At 35.5% G+C, this 17,713-nt stretch overlaps 1 protein-coding gene across 3 annotated transcripts in view; it reads left to right on the plus strand.

The window, feature by feature from the left end:
• Nucleotides 1-17,713, plus strand: part of LOC105211383 (hemicentin-1) — a 454,397-nt gene that overhangs the window by 400,291 nt on the left and 36,393 nt on the right. For all 3 annotated transcript variants that reach the window (XM_054226373.1, XM_029039671.2, XM_054226375.1), the window contains 2 exons: nt 1,283-1,485; nt 8,254-8,428. In XM_054226373.1, the coding sequence (XP_054082348.1) occupies nt 1,283-1,485; nt 8,254-8,428 (378 nt within the window). The remainder of the gene's footprint in view (nt 1-1,282; nt 1,486-8,253; nt 8,429-17,713) is intronic.

The following is a 17,713-nucleotide window of genomic DNA, read 5'->3' on the forward strand; positions in this document are numbered from 1 at the left end:
AGCAGTTCAAGTGCTCGACAAATTGCAATTGAAGCGATAATATGTACACACATTGCAAATGAGTTTGTATACATGCTTATAGTTAGATACATATGAATATACATATTTACATACATATGTATATAGGCATCGAATTCATTTAGATAGGAAGACTTTGCCAAAAAAATATTTCATTTGGTTATTAATGCAACTAGTTTTACAATCGTGGATATACAAAGATTTTAAAAATAATTTAACAAGAATAATAAAGCAGATTGTCAGATGGATGAAATTATAATGGTCAACTCCAATTATACATTTTTGGACTACTTTGACTTTGGCTACCGAGGTACATACTGCAAAATTTGCTATTGGATCAAAGTCTTCAAATCTTGATACTCAATTTTTCCTCATGTTTCATTTTGGCTCCTAGAAATTTATAGCTGGTTGTCAGTCTAAACATCCCTCCGTTTTATAGTTTTAGAACCCTTAAATGGGGCTTTTAAACTCAAGCATGGGGCCATCTCATAGTGATTTCAATGAATTCCTTTTTGAAAGCCAAAGTAGAAGTCAATTAACAAAAAGCTGTCATGAAAGGAAGAAGCTTTGATCACCTTCTTACGTGCCCTTTTCGAATTTTGGCAAATTTTCAGGGAACTGATGTAATCATTGCGTTTTCTTCGAAGCTTTCATGAACCACCTTTAAACCTTTTTCGAGGTTCGCATCTTGTTACCTCTCGTACAAGTATTTAATTCTAAAAACCTTGTTAAGCTCTCGAAGCATATTAGAAAATCAGCATTCACTCCCTCCGTAATGAATCCCATCGAACCACAGTCATCCTAAACAGGCACTAACAAAGCTCTACTTTTATAAAAACCTTCATTTATTTTGAGGACTCTCCTTTTCTTTAATGATGCGTGAGGTTTTCTACTCAATATTCCAGATGGGACTATGTTATAAATACAACCCTGCGGATCCGAAATCTCAAGTCCTTTCTTATTATTTAACTGTCTCTTTTTATTTTTACAAACATTGGATCATATTTCTTGGATCATCATATATGTATGAAAAAGGCTTCCTACAGAGTCCTCAACTCCCACATATAAACATATACCATTAATATAGTTGCCGCTATACACAGAACACAGTGGGAACCACAAATTTAATCAGTTTGGCGTTGTTGTTGTTTGCGTAGACAAATTTTGAGAATGTTTAACATAACATATACATAAATGTCCATTGATAACATAGTTATGCTATCGAAGTGTTTGTAATTAATTACTTTCCTCGCCCTTCTTACAGATCCACCAGAAGCCCCGAAAGCTTGTGAACTGCGCAACGACACTGTCTTGGAAGTGGTCTGTGTGGCTGGCAATGACGGTGGTCTCACGCAATATTTCTTGCTCGAAGTAATTGGCGGTGATCCACTTTATGCGAACGATGCGGGACGCAGTTTCGCCGATGCAAATGTGGGCGACAATGAGCTCTCCACCATGAATGATCAGGTAATGTACATACATATGTTTCTATATATTTGACTATTTGTATTTACTTATGTGTGTGTGTTTGTACTAGTATATGCAGTGTTCATACATCTACTTCTATGTTTGAGTGCAAATGAAGTCAAATATTGAAAATTATCATCATTCTCAATGGCTTTGTAGACAAGCTTCACAGTGCTGATGTGGAGAGGTGTATGCACTTTGCGAGGTGGCTTTATTGGATGCAGCCTTAAGTTTGTATGCAGTGTTATTGATTGCAATGCATTCATTGAAACTTGGAATTGAATAGTCTATATGAATAGGTGAAAGTCAAATAGCTAATAATAATACTCGGCTGACGTTTTTAAGGACGATGTTGTCTTTGTTATCTCTGTTTAAGGGAAGCTTAAGTATGACATAAGAATACATTTGACAGTGAAGGAAGCCATGAGATCATCTTTAGCAGGTTGTAGAAGTATTTATATTTAATATAAACTATCTTTTCGGTAATTTCTCAACCTTATACCAAATGAAAGTCTTTCAAAATGAAACCGCGTGTAATGAGCCATGAAAACGTAAGAGTTCTATGACTAGTTGTGTATCAAATAAGACCAAAAAAGTCTAAATTCACGTTCAGTTTTGTTAAGGATGCCTTTGAAAGTAAAAAAAGTACTCTTTCCAATATTTATCTGTGTCATTGAGTATTTGAGGTATTGAGTTGACTTGGTAGTATCTTAATTTGATTATCTTAGTAAGAGATTTATCATTCTTTTTTCACTTTTAAAACCCGAAAATTCCTGATTTACAAACTAAATCATTTAAAAATCACTACTTTCAAAATTACAAGCCTAAAAGCATACCTCTTTTATATGTAGGAACTATAATATTTTCATAGCTAAAATATGAAAGCAAAAATAAATAAAATATGTTTCATTCTACTCTGTTGAGTAATATATTTAGCGTGAACTGAAGAGATTTACTACACATGCACAACCATTCAGATAACAAAAACACTCTCACTTCATATGACGCTTATTAGTTGCTCATACGCCACATCCCACCCAACCGACTACCTTTAAAGTTTCAACAAAAACTTCTAAATTTCTAAGTAGAAATAAATATAAATAATAATCTCATCAGCATTTCAGCATGCAATTTAATTCAATTATACGCTTTCATCACTCACACATGAGCTATTTTGCTGATATTATACTAACTACATATATGTACATATGTTTTTAAACTTGTGTGTATTAATTGCGCACATGAGTGAGTTTTGCCAACAGTTATGACTATGCGCCTGCCAATTCAAATTAAAAACAACTTTGTAACTCATACGGTCAATTATTGCTGAAACGGACCCGGTTGACTTTATCCAGCAGCACGCGTGCCATATTGCAATAAACACACAAACATACATAGATGCTTATATACATACACATCTAGAGTATATGTATATCAAGCTGAGAGGGTTGTAGTATTTGCAGTTGAATGGTTTGGGCATTTGTCAGGGTCAGGGTCAGGCAAATGCGATTTACGAAATGCTCATTGGCCGTCATTCAACATTCAAAAAATATATATGTACCATATATAACGGTTCAACTGTGTATACATTTATCTCTGTGTGTGTGCTAGTTAAGCGTGCTGTAGTAAGCAACCCGTAATGCCTAAAGTGCCACATTCCATTCTATTCTGACCCTTACTAAAAACAACAACAACAATAATAATAATAACAACAAAAGCAACAATATCAGCAACAACAACAACAACTCAGTCACAAGTAGGCAATAGCTATAGCAATAACGTTATCATGCCGCTCAACATTACGTAACTATTATTAGTTTCATAGTTTTGCTTCCACTCGAACAGCGCAGAAACAATATAAAGCTTTTTAATAAGCCAAACAAAAGCTTTGAATGAAGAACGGATGGGCAATTGGTTCGTTCGACTAACACACAACAACAACAACAAAGTACCGAGTCCAACTATTTAAGTAAAGGATGCGCGACGCACACAAGCTTAAGTCACACAAACAACAACACTGTAGAACGCTATATCTTTGTAAATATATATATTTATATATGCGTGTGTGTGTGTGTGTGTTTTTGCCAGCAAAGAAAGCGCTTCAATGATTGCCAGTTACAAAAGGGACACACAATAAATTACTTCCACTTACTTGAGTGGGAATTTGTGCGTAACCATTTAAAGAGACCGAACTGCTGCTGCAACCGTTCTTTCTCTCACTTCTGCCACAGCCACGACTGTCGTCCGCCATCCGTCGCACTCGTGCCACGCACTCGAACAATCAACAAATCTATGTGCAAAAGCGGCAAACACAAATTGCAACACAACAAGTGCGCCGAAGAAAAGGCAGACAAAGATGAGGAAGAAGACTAAGAAGAAGATGAAGCAGCAGCAGAATTGTGTATAATGATAAGTACGGTACAAAGAAGAAGAAGAAGAAGAAGATGAAGCTGAAGCAGCATCAACTGAAGCTGTAGATAAATCAAAGAAAAGTAACTGTAATACTCGTAAAAGGAAGCAGCACACTCAATGGGCTGGCTAGACAAGCATCAACAATAAAGACCATGGCTAAGAACTTCCAAGGAGGTTTCGAACTTTTATTAAGGAAACATACTGATTACATAAATATGCACAAAGGTACATACAGACAATTGTGTAAATATTTGTTATGTGTGATGTGTGGTATTGTGGCAACCCTATAGAGAAATATTAGATATCTTTAGCCGAATAAATATCGAAATTGTCTGAGGTTTTTAGTATTCTCATATATGTGACTCATAATACCTTAATGGTTAGTACACGAATATTATTGAAGAACTATGTAAGGCACCCACAGTAGAAGCACCCAAAATTCCGAACGTCAAATCATATAAGACTTTTCAAGTCTCGGATATGGCTGAACTATAATTATGCGGTTAAAATCAATGAAGACAAATATTTTTTTTTTTTCAAAAAAGAAAATTCCCGTAATTTTTTGAACACAAGAAATTTTCGAAGAAATTCAAGATTGATGTGGTCTATTTTCACTTTCGAACCTAGTATATAAATTATTAGTTACTGATTTAGGAGGATCTAGAGTTGAAACTCTCCTTTAGAAATGTTTGACGGAGTGGTTGTTCGATTCCACTCCCTAGTATAAATCAAAAGTTTAGGTTAGTTCAAGGTGTAGATCTCCGCAACTACAGAGAGTCTCACTTAGACAGCTTCAAATATCCTTTGTGACACTCAAATAGTCTTGACGGATCCCCAAGATCCTTATGATTCAACAAAGCGCTTGGACTCAATTATAAATTCAGTCGGCTAATGCCGATTCTAGTCACTTCGCTGTATTCGCCGAAGATGGTAGGTGTTTTAGCCTAAGTCTGGTAAATGTTAAGCGTTGAAGGAGAAATTACCTGGATGATTCTTCTTCGCCTTTCCCCAAGCAGCTTTGCAGCTAGCGCTGGCTTGATTCCTTATCTCACCGCATGTCTGCCCATTGGACAATGACCAGGAGACACTGGTATAATCAAAAGGAGTGTTATAAAATTATGGAGACCTAGTACGAGTAAACCACTTATTGAGATATATACTTACTAAAGGGTGATTTTTTAAGAGCTTGATAACTTTTTAAAAAAAAAAAAACGCATAAAATTTGCAAAATCTCATCGGTTCTTTATTTGAAACGTTAGATTGGTTCATGACATTTACTTTTTGAAGATAATTTCATTTAAATGTTGACCGCGGCTGCGTCTTAGGTGGTCCATTCGGAAAGTCCAATTTTGGGCAACTTTTTCGAGCATTTCGGCCGGAATAGCCCGAATTTCTTCGGAAATGTTGTCTTCCAAAGCTGGAATAGTTGCTGGCTTATTTCTGTAGACTTTAGACTTGACGTAGCCCCACAAAAAATAGTCTAAAGGCGTTAAATCGCATGATCTTGGTGGCCAACTTACGGGTCCATTTCTTGAGATGAATTGTTCTCCGAAGTTTTCCCTCAAAATGGCCATAGAATCGCGAGCTGTGTGGCATGTAGCGCCATCTTGTTGAAACCACATGTCAACCAAGTTCAGTTCTTCCATTTTTGGCAACAAAAAGTTTGTTAGCATCGAACGATAGCGATCGCCATTCACCGTAACGTTGCGTCCAACAGCATCTTTGAAAAAATACGGTCCAATGATTCCACCAGCGTACAAACCACACCAAACAGTGCATTTTTCGGGATGCATGGGCAGTTCTTGAACGGCTTCTGGTTGCTCTTCACCCCAAATGCGGCAATTTTGCTTATTTACGTAGCCATTCAACCAGAAATGAGCCTCATCGCTGAACAAAATTTGTCGATAAAAAAGCGCGAAACACATTTCGAACCGAACACTGATTTTGGTAATAAAATTCAATGATTTGCAAGCGTTGCTCGTTAGTAAGTCTATTCATGATGAAATGTCAAAGCATACTGAGCATCTTTCTCTTTGACACCATGTCTGAAATCCCACGTGATCTGTCAAATACTAATGCATGAAAATCCTAACCTCAAAAAAATCACCCGTTATATTTCCTTTTTTTTAGGAGAGATTTTGGAAGTATAAAAGTGGCAAAACGAACCTAACCACTATTAAGAGATCAGAAGAAAAAAAGTAGAAACCTAAGGCTGTTTTCGAAGTTATAAAGAATTTCTAGCCAGAAAAGTGTGAGTTGTATATTCCTTAGATAATAAACTAGAAAAATTAAACTAGCTTAGATAGCTTTTTAGAAAGCTCTTATGATATATCTGTTATTCATTAAGAGAGTTATATATTATCAGCAAAGCAAATATAACTAAACGTTTTCTGAGATGCCCGATACATTCTTCCACAGAAGATCAGCCAATTGGAGTTCACTAGTCTTCTAGCTCATGTAATTTCCTTAAAGAGTTTAAATGCTTGAAGATTTCTCTACTGGGAGCAGTAAAGAGTACACATTCACTCACATGTAATTATGTTTTGCACAAGTGGTCAGTTAGGCGTTTGTGGGCAAACAGTAACAAAAATAACAATAACAACAAAACAAACAAACAACAACATCCACACAAATCTTAAACCATACAACAAAAGATAACAGCACAAAATTTTCGATAAGAACTAACCTATTTAGTAAAGAAAAAAACAATCAATAACAAGAAAGTGGCTGAAGCAAAAAAGCAACAACAAAATGTCTAAAGAAAAATTGCAAAGAAGAAGAAGAAGCAAAAAAATAAGAGAAATCACCAAGATCTGCGTTGAACATAAAGTTTATAAATAATAGAGTTTGCAAGGATGATTAATTGTTTGCGAAACTTTTGCAACTTGTTCGATTATTGCTGCTTGCTTTTGCTTGCTGTGCCAACAATGTGCGTATGTTCATCTACTTACCAACTCCATGCGCCTGCATTCGGAACGTGTCATTTGCTCTGCTTTCCACTGACAGCTTAGCGACGCAACTCGATATGACATTGTGTTTGTAGATGAAAATAGAAGAGCTGAAAATCGCAGAATTCTTCATACAAGTTTGCTATCTCATAGATTATATGCTTTGCTCAGAGGTGACGCACCTAGACGTTTGACAGCGCTTGTGAATATATTAAAAATGCGCAGTGGAGCGATATGCAAATCCCGCCTAAGTCCGCATAACGTGGAAGCCTAATTACTAGGCGTTTATCGCATGGCTCCGTAGACACACAATCAGTCAACTGGCATCGGCTAGTCGTGCGCTTATAGGCGTAATCCCAATGAAATATGATCTGGTTCAGACGCGTTTTTTTAGGTGAACGAGACTCACAGACTACAGAGTTCGAATACGAACGTGGATTTTAGAGGTTTCTAAATGCAGAAATGAGCAGAAAATTCGCATACAAAATATTTTTGCTATTGACTAGTACAAACCCTCCATTTGGTAAACGTATTATTAAATTTGATGACTTTTCTGAATTAGAGATGAACTTAAATATTTTAGAATTTGTATTTGTTGCCTACATTTAGGCGCAATATGGAAATAAATTCCCAGCTTAGTCCAACATCTAACCAAGTATATTTGGCACTTTGTAAAAGAAATTTTTGAGATGAAAAAGCACTTCGCCTGCATTTATCTTCCATTGACTAAAGAAGTTGAGTGCTTTGTGTAACAACAACTAGAAGAAAAGTCCAAAACCGCTATCCCGCGAACTTCAATGCACCATCAGCCATCATATTTGATAGCGAAGTTCGCTTGAATCGAAAACGATTAAGGAGATTTATAGCGATTTTTTGCGCATTTCAATCGAATTTGCCAAAAGCCGTTTTCTATAGCCATTGCAAATGGAAAGTTTTAAATAGTTTTCTCCTGGCGCGCAATGTTATGTGTGGCTTAGCGAGAGCGAACGCGGCAAGTTTGCTTTTGAAGAGTGTCAAGCACAAAGAGCGCTAGCATATTTGCTTAACGGCTATTCAATTGGAAGCTCAATGCGACTACCAAACCATAAATTTACAACAAACATTTCTATTTTTTAACTTGAAAGCAAAATGTGAAATCGAAGAAAAGAAAGAAGAAGCCGAGAGCACACTCTTATTTTGGACGCTGTAAAAGGAAAGTTTTCGAATAATTTCGCCTTGAGCTCACAAATTGTTGGCTGCCAACAATGATGATGGTCCGGTCAATGGAAGGCTTTGCAACACTTCATCTTTCATTTTCTTATCTGTGCTTACTTTCTATGCCGTTATTTCTGAGTGTGTGTTCGTGTGTGTGTGTTCGTGCTATTTGCAGAATTTTGTTTTTGAATTCGCATATTTTGCATACTTTCAGGCGACGTCAGCACCGGTACTTCGCATGCAGGAGCCGCAACCGCAATTTCGTCTCAACAGCTTGGAACCGGGCCGAGAATATCAATTCCTCGTGTATGCCGTTAATGCGAAGGGGCGCAGCGAGCCGCCGGTCGTAATCGAGCGTGTACGAGTGGCGGCACAATTGGGACCTTACGGTAAGTCACATTAAATTTTTCCAACATTTTTCGAACATTCCTTTTTTTCGGCAGGAATTTATAAACACCGACAGTTAGTTGTTGTTGGTAGCTGTGCAGTGAAAGTCGCTTGCAGTCAGCTGTTAGGGCTTCTCTCATACGCCCCTTTCACATTGCGCCTTTTGCCTTGACAACTCGGCAACTTCTTGAATTTGCACGTCTTCCACTTAAATGATTTCACACACTTTGCGACACAGCCGAATATTTCAGTGTGCTTGCAACCGTGTCTCTGTGTTTGTGTGTGCCAAATAAGCTGCCTGCGTCTCGAAAGCTCCTTTTCATTTGCTCATTCTTCGCTTCGTTGCGTCGGCAGTTCAGCACAAACACAGCCTCACATCATCAATTGCCATTTTCTACTACAACTACAACAATACATATGCCAATTGCTGCAACCAATGTGAAAACTTCTACAGTAGTTAGCTGCAAATAGATTGCTTTGCCGCGCTGTGTGGTGATAGGAAAGCCTTATATTTTTGTAAGACATTTTTGAGTCGGCGCCGTTTAGTTGCAATTCTGCTGATTTTTCAGACTTTTGCCAATCTTTCTCTATTTGAAAAATACAAAATTTCTTTCTGGAGATATCTAGATAACCTCACTATCTTTCAAAAGTGTAAAGAGAAAATTAATTTGGACTAATATGAGAGTATTAGCTCATAAGATTGGTCTCAGGATAATAGCTTTACCATTTTTTGTTATGTCTTTGCACATATCGAAGACTCTAAAGAATTTCGACTTACAAACATTGAAGGCTTGTCGCATTCATAGTACTTTGAACAGGATAATACAGTCTTGACATAAGAGAAGGTTTAATTTATAGAAAGTTGTTCTAGATACATATATATACAACTGAAATATGTTGGTCATATATGAAGATATCAAAATACCATTTGAAATAATATAGGAAGAATTACGACATAGATAAGTTTTTTGAGAGTGAGATTTTTTCTCTGTATTAGTGGATTACTGTCGAAGATCTACAATTAATACTTTTCGAGAATCCTGAAATCCATTACATTGAATAAGAGTTTCCCAGCACTTCGGATAATTCTAGTAAAAATCTATTTTCGAGTCGGCTTCTAGTTAATTATAGCAGCGCGTGGAATTTGTGGCATCCTCCATCTTTCGAACAACCAGACTCATAGCATATAATTTTCTCTCAGTTATTCTTATTGTTGTTGTTGTTGTAGTGGCACATATAATTTCCCAAATAATTCAGAGAAATGCTGGCGATTTAACTGTCATTGGCCGGATAGAAATCCGGGTCCGTTTCAATTACGTATAACCGTCTCTCATCGGAATGGCTCTCAGTTATTCTTACTTTTTCACTCTCTCTCTCTCTCTCTCTATCTCAGGCTATCAGTTATCAGTTATGCTTCCATATTCTCTCTCTCTAACTCTTAAGATCAAGACCCAATGCTGGCTGGCTTTACTTGCTTTCGTTGCGTTTCGTAAGTACCTCAACTTTACTTATATACATTTCCTGATGCGTTACCGTATATGGAAATTTTAATGAGCCTGTTTTAAAGTAAATAAAGAACATTACTTGGTAAAATCTTTGGTATAGTTGCATCGCTCATTCACTTCTTTTAAATTTCAGGGAATCTGCTCTAGCTTCCGATAATATTAGAGAGTCTTTAAAATCAATATATATACAGTTTATTTATAAGGTTCGCTTTTCAGGATATCTCTTGTTTCTCCTAGTCTTTTTTTCAAGCTTCCAAGGTGCATTTTAATGTCTACACTTCAAGCTAGACTTTACATATATTTTCCATATATACTCAGATATACAATTATTCACTTTCGGTCACATCCTGTGTGACAGGGTGTATGTGGTGAACTTCAGCTTAAGTTACACGTACACAAATTGGCACGCATGCATGAACAGTGAAGCGTTAAGAATTTGTTTTCGCCTTCAATTACGAAAGTGAAATTACAATAACAAAAAGTGGAGTATTAGTCGTAAAAAACCTAGCATTGGTAGAGAAAAAAAAAACGGAAACAGAAAAAATAAAACAATCATCAAAGCAAACTGGGGATGCGACAAGCCGGTATTAGTGTTGACAGAAAGGAAACATTCGCGGATGTAGTCAATTGATATGAAAACATACATATGTACTTATATATATATATATATAGCGCTGTACATATATATGTAAAAGCGTATCTGCCTACATGAATCTAATAAGAGTTGGTATTCTAAGAAGAAGTGAATACATATATTCGTATTGCGGAGTTTGTAAGAAAATCATATACATATGAAGGTATGTATATATATCTGTATAAATAAAGCTTGTTTTCATTCGAGCACTTAGAATTATGGCTTTGATGACTTTGCCAATACAAGCATAATAATGTCCATATATGTAAATATACATACACATATACCTTTATATACAATCTAGTACTTATATATAAGGAACATTATAATATCAGCAACACAGTTAGCAAATCTGATAAACAAATCAATAAAAAAATATTTAAAGTTATTATAGCTGCAAGGTAGTTTCGAGATACAAAACTAACGCTATAAAGAAGACTGTTTATGTAATACTTATACATACTTACATACATATGTATATATTTATATACTTCAGCTCAAAATTACTGCAAGCTTGACAAGTTCTTCTCTTTTGAGAAAAAAATATTTCTTCTCATATTTCCGAAAAAAGAAGGAAAACTGTCACATAAAACTACTTAACCTCTCACCTCAGCTTGTACCCAACAACAAATGGCGCTCATTTCCTTACATAACTACAATAATAAGACTCGTATATATTTACATAAGCAAAAACAAAAATGATTTCATTTTCTTGCACATTTTTTGCCATAACTTTTATTCGTATTTTGATTGCTGCTTTATGGCGATTTTATGAGTTGTGTCGCCAGCGACGCCACAGTTCTTTTGCCGCCACTTACAAGTATTGCGTTGTAAATGAATGTGAAGCACTCACTTCAGCTACACAAGCATACAGACATATAGACATACCAAAGAATACAACAAGACAATGAATAAACTACTTCTATATATATCTATATATATGAGTGTATGTATGTTTCCATGGTGGCAAGTGCAAAACAGCAACTAATAATTTATATGACTTTCATTGGTGATTGCCAACACTTATGTACATCTATATACATATGTACATTCACTTCTACATATATGTATTTATGTAAGTGTGTTTGTGCGCAAAGCGCTTATTCATCTCTCGTCCATCAGCATTTACCGCACTTTTGTGCGCATTTCATCTCCGCTGATGGGGATATTAATCAACTTGTCCATGTTTCGCTAATTTTTCGCCATCAAATTATGCGCATATAAATAGCAGAAAAGTGAAATAATAACACAAATAACGTTTGTTTATTGTCGGCATTTTAGCCGAAAAATACAAAAACAAAGGATGGTGGTTGTGCAACTGTGTGTCAATGTTTTTTGCTCGCAACTAATGGCTAAATTGCTATTTCTGTTTTACTCATGCAAGTTTGATTAGACATACGTCTGATAATATGTGTATTTTATGGCTTAGTGTATACAGTGCTTCACAAAAAAGACGCATGGATATGTAGTTTTTGAAGAAATTGGATTAATAATTGATTTCTTTACTGACAGTATGTCTGAGAGGAAAAAAATAATAAATATATATAACGTTTTTAAACACCAAAATTGTAAAAGAATTGGTTATAAGACTCTGATTATTTTGCTAATAATATTGAAAATATTTTAATCCAATTGAAAATATCTGAATAGTAAATTCACATATTCTGAGTATATTACAAAATTATTTAATATTTTATTATTTTTACTCGACAGTAGCTCCGAAAAAGTCACTTTAAATATATAGTTTTTGGTGTAACTTATTCTCTTTAACTTATTTTAATATATTTGTTTCTTATTCCATTACTAACTTTAAAAATATCCCTGATATCAACTTATATTTATCAGGTTTCTTCGAAATAAAATTTCATTTTACCAAAGTAAATTTTTTTCTCATTTATTGCAAGCCTTTCTTCATTGTCGTTTCTCATAAAAAAATATTCTTTTTAGGTGTCTGACTCCGATAAATATAAGCCTAATGGTAGGCAACATTACCTTTTATAAATTGTCTGATGTTTAGTTCAATAAAATCTTGCCTACATTTAGGAGGATGACACAAACACTTTTTTGTAGACAAAATTCAGTAATCGTTTACTGACCCATCGACTCTTCAACATTAACATAATGATAAGTTTACTGGCATTGAGACACTTATTAAGACATCTACTAGCCGAAAACATTCGAAGTAAAGTCATAATGTAAAAAAATATATTTTTATATTATATATAAGTTTCGAATGGTGAAAATAGTTGTGCCTTTATATTCCATATATTTTCATTTCTCCAAAAAAAAATTTCACTTGGTTGCATACCTACTTTCGTTAGCCACTGTATGTCACAAACAAGAATCATAAATATTTTGCGCAAATGTTAAATCAATTATGAGCAAACAAAGTGGCAATTTGTAACACATTTCTTGACCTGCACTCCTACGAAAATTATGAATCAATGAAATATTGTCTCGTTTTAGTTACAGAGTGTTAAGGGAGACATTTGGCAATAACTGCTGAAAAAGTTTTACGCAATTGAGTACACCTGTGTGGGCTTACAGTTTGACGTTTACGTGTGTTCATGTGTAATTAAATACAATTTATGACTTGGATTTCATTGAGTAGAAATAAATTTATAGTAGAAGCAGGATAATACAGCTAAATAAAGGGTTTGAAAGGCCTAAAGGAGAAATAAGACATTCTGAGTAATTTTTTTGTACGAAATTTTCAATTAAAAATTTCCAAACATTTCTTACTTGCGATTCCAATATGCGATTCTAGTTTAAAACTAATTATTTGATACTATTATTAGCTAGCTCATCGTCGTAGTTGAGTTCTCTTCACATCAATTGCATATACCCATCGAAACTATATTTCTTAAAGATTCCAGTAGTTTCATGATATAAATAACATCCACTTTCATTTATAGCACTCATAACTCGCTGTCATTCAAATAAATGCCTTACAAATGCACCAAACACTAAGTATTTGTAAGTGCATATGCTGTAATCCGATTGCCGGAATAGCACTTCGGCTGAAAGAAGATGAAAAAGACGTAATTAAATGAGTACGTTAGTTGCAAATATCACCAGAAAATGTTCTTTTGTTATATAATTACTGCACTTCAAAGTAACACATTACTCTATTGCTCAGCCTGAGCTTAGTGCGGCGGGGCGTATGAGTAACATTTTCACAAGATGACTTTCCACGGCAATACGCATAAGTATCGGCAGGTATTAGCACACATATACAATATATTTGTATTCAAGTGTGTGTTTGTGAGAGTCGGAATATTTGCTTTAATTTTCTGCCAGCAACACGTACGTTCTGCATAAATTCCCGTTGCCACACTGCAAACACCGCACTCGTCGTTCGACCTGACCCTTCGAGCGCTAGACAATAACTCAGATTACTGGCAAACAATTGCCGCATTATTGCCGTTAAAGCGTAAAATGTTGCGGGGGAATGTGCGGCGGGGCATAAGCGAGTGCGCAAGGAGCGAATGTAGGAGTTGAAGGAATACATGCATATATGTATGTATGTTGATGGTTATGGAAGTGACTGCCAAAAAGCATTCACAGCCGAACTCATAATAAACAGTTACTTAAGCAAATGTGGTCATGCTTGGCGCACAACAAACAACAACAAGCATATGCATGCTGGCTGTATTTGTGTATGTGACAGAGTGCAGCAGCAGCCAACAATTATGAGCCAAATAATGGGCAAAAGCAACAACAGCAGCACAAACGCTTACGTCGTAGAATAGCAATTTACGCCCACGAAAATTTCTACAGCAGCCTTTCGTCTGTCGCTCGGTGGTGCTTCGTATCGCAAGTGGCAGCGCCAAGCGTAAGGGATTTACTAAGTCTATAGGAGTTGTTTTTTTTTTATTTTTTTTTAGTTTTTTTTTGGTCTTTTGTTTTGTTTCGGCCGCCGTGTAAGCACTTTCGGCAGTCGCAATTTTTCTGCATTTATACAAGCATTTGGGGGTGCTGCTGCCGGCACCCACGAGGCACCCATGACTTCTTGTTCTAATCACATGCACATTAAGAGTCCCGCACAATATGCCAAGCGTCGGATTTGGAGCACACACGCGCACACACATACACACACGAATTTCGGAATATTATGGGAGCCTGCATATTAATGTACGTTGTTGGAATCGAAAATCGCTCTGGGCGCTTGCTTAATGCCGTGCGTAGAGTTGACTCAGTTGGTAATATTTTATGGTCATTTGCCTGCGCTTCCCTCGCCGCATACCCGCTGCCGCAGCCAACGCAAAGCAGGAACAAACAAAAGCGAACCTCGCGTACGTGCCTTCCTGTTAACTGTGCTGTGCTGTTGCTGTTGTTGTTGTTTGTGGCGCTTGATATCGCATCTTAAATTTATTTTCCTATAATTTATGTGGCTTTGCTGCTTAACGTGGCTATAAAACAATATGCCGTACCGCTTAAATATCAAATAAATGTACGGGAATACGTACTCTCCGCCGTTAATATAAATGCGATCGAAGGCAAATGAGCCGCCAGCAACCGGCGGCGTGGTGCGGCACAGGGGCGCTTAAGTGATTTCGAAGGACTTCGGCTCGGTTAAAGGTGCACATTAAGCAAATCATAAGCGGCTCAATAAAAACAATTGCCGGTATATCGGCATATTAAACAGTGATGCCGGCACACACAAACGATGAAATAAAATTTTGAACATGCACGAAATAATAAAATTAAATGGCAATTCGTTGCGCCATTATTCACATGTGTGCCTCATTTAACCTTTAACCTTTCACATTCATTTTTAACCTCGACTGTGATCACAATTTGGTGTGGCGTGGAAATTAGTGAAAGGTGATAAGCGTTAGATTAGGTTTATTGAGTAGGTGTAAGATTTTTATTGTATTCTTATGTTAATGGTAAAAATTTCCGAATAAAACATGAAATGGCTCTCTAAATGATAAAAATAATCATATTTTTATTTAAAAAATTACTATATTAGAAAAATCCGCAGAATTTGTATATAGTCATTTTTGGTTCGGTAAAGTAGATTTACCAAGATAAATATATCTTATCCACAATTTGAGATCATAATTGTCCAGTCGAAGTAGACACTCTCAGCTTCAAATTTTTGGTGCACACATAAACAACAAAAACAAGCTATAATGGATATGACACGGCTACATTTAAATATATCAATACGAGGTTTGGAGAAAATTTGGTCGGGTTGGAGAGTCCAATTGACAAAATATGCCCCTGAAGTACCATAAAATTATCAGCTCATTGTTTTCATTCATTCATTGTTTCCTTCGCAGGCAGCAGCCGGTAAGGTTAAACATGTTTTTATCAGCTTGCCGATCTACGTTCCTTTAAAGTAAACACTTCGTTGCTTGTTCGTAAATTTTTGTCCAAAAATTATGCTCTAACGCTGCAGCAGCCTCTATATGCACCTGACATGGTTCCTTGTGATATTTCCCTACTGCTAAAAATAAAGAGAACGCTTAGATAAGTTCATAATATCCAAAGGGGACTATTTTAGAGGCGAATGAATAAATATTTTTTCGAAAAAACGAAACGAAAACGAAAATTCCCGTTATTTTTTGAACATACATTGTACTAAAAAATCTAAACAGTTTAGAAGTTTTGTTTTTAATATTTGTATAGGTGGTAACTCTATTTTTAATATTTTTTGTTTAACAATTTGTAATATTTATTGCTTTTTTGTTGAATTTTTATTTTTCGTAAAAAATAGGAAATAGGGTTGCCATTTCCACGTAAATAGTTATCAAAATTTAACTGTTATGTCTTTTCAAATATCCGATTATATCTAATTTCATGAACAGTTACTGGTTACTCTATAGTTTTATTGGAGAAAGCTTCATAATTGTGTATACTTGGCAACCCTATTCAAAGTTATTTCCTAAATGAAGTATTATAATAGCAAATTAAAAATTTCCTTGTAATTTCACTGTACGATGAGAGGTGATTTCTTGTGGTGGTATTAGAGGAAAATTATAAATCTAAACTTCGAGGAACATGCGAAGAAGAAATAAGGAATTAATTGATGTCAATGATATTTATCGAAAAAAAATTCCTCTACACTATTAGCTTCATAATCCCAGTGATCCCTGAATAAAACTATTAAACCAGCTAAATTATCAGATTTTTTAATTTAATATCTTCAACCGAATATTCAAAATCACTTTCGAACCAGTATAAGAATATATATTACTTATTCTAATGAATTTATAAATCACAGTTATCACTTTATAAATTCTCAAAAACCAATTGTCTAAAACACTTACACACCCAGCCTGTGCCAGATCTTCAAAAAACCACTAATTTCATATCACAAGCACAGCAGCAATATGTTAAAATTAAAGAATTGTGAAATGGCTTGGCAAATTATTATCGCCAGCAGATCCAGCCCTACCCACACAACGCCATTTTGAGGCAGTTATGTCCGTTCGAAGCACGGTTTGCTAACCATTTGTGAAGTCATAAACTTTCTTGTCCTCGCTTGCAGGCATACACCCTTACACACACATACACACCCAAACACACATGCAGATTGAAAATATGTGCGGTGCACAGTTAAGTGAGTAAATGCTGGCAACGAACAGCTTTCACACCCACACATTCAGGCAACTAATTTCAATTTTCATATATGCATATTGTAAGCGTGTGTTGGATGTGTGTCTTTTCCTGGAACGTTTTAAGTGAAATATATACAGACAAGCAGTTTGTGCTGCTACATAAAAGCTATTAGCCAAACAAACTTGAGCGTTTAGTATGTGGAAAATCAGCAAGAATAGTGAAATGAGAGAGAGCTTGTTGAACGAAGGGGAACAAAGCTGATGCTGCTGCTGCTGCCAATGAATAACGTAAAACGCGCGCGAGCAGGAAAATTGAAATGAAACATTTTATGTAAAATACCTTATACTTGAGAAGAATGTGAGCGGTATTTGAAATTGGAAATTTTTTATAAAAATCAGTAAAATAAATAAATAAAACCTCTTTTCATTATACTAAGCTTTCCTTATTTTTTAGCAATTTTACTATATGGTTAGATGTTTCATAAAATACTTTAGTTATATTTATATTTCTGAAAATGTTCTTGAAGTTTTAATATATTTTTTTTTAATATAAATATAGACCTAGAGCTAAATCTTGAA

Source organism: Zeugodacus cucurbitae, chromosome 2 (genome assembly GCF_028554725.1).
Source record: "Zeugodacus cucurbitae isolate PBARC_wt_2022May chromosome 2, idZeuCucr1.2, whole genome shotgun sequence".
In the NCBI taxonomy this organism is placed as follows: Eukaryota; Metazoa; Arthropoda; class Insecta; order Diptera; family Tephritidae; genus Zeugodacus; species Zeugodacus cucurbitae.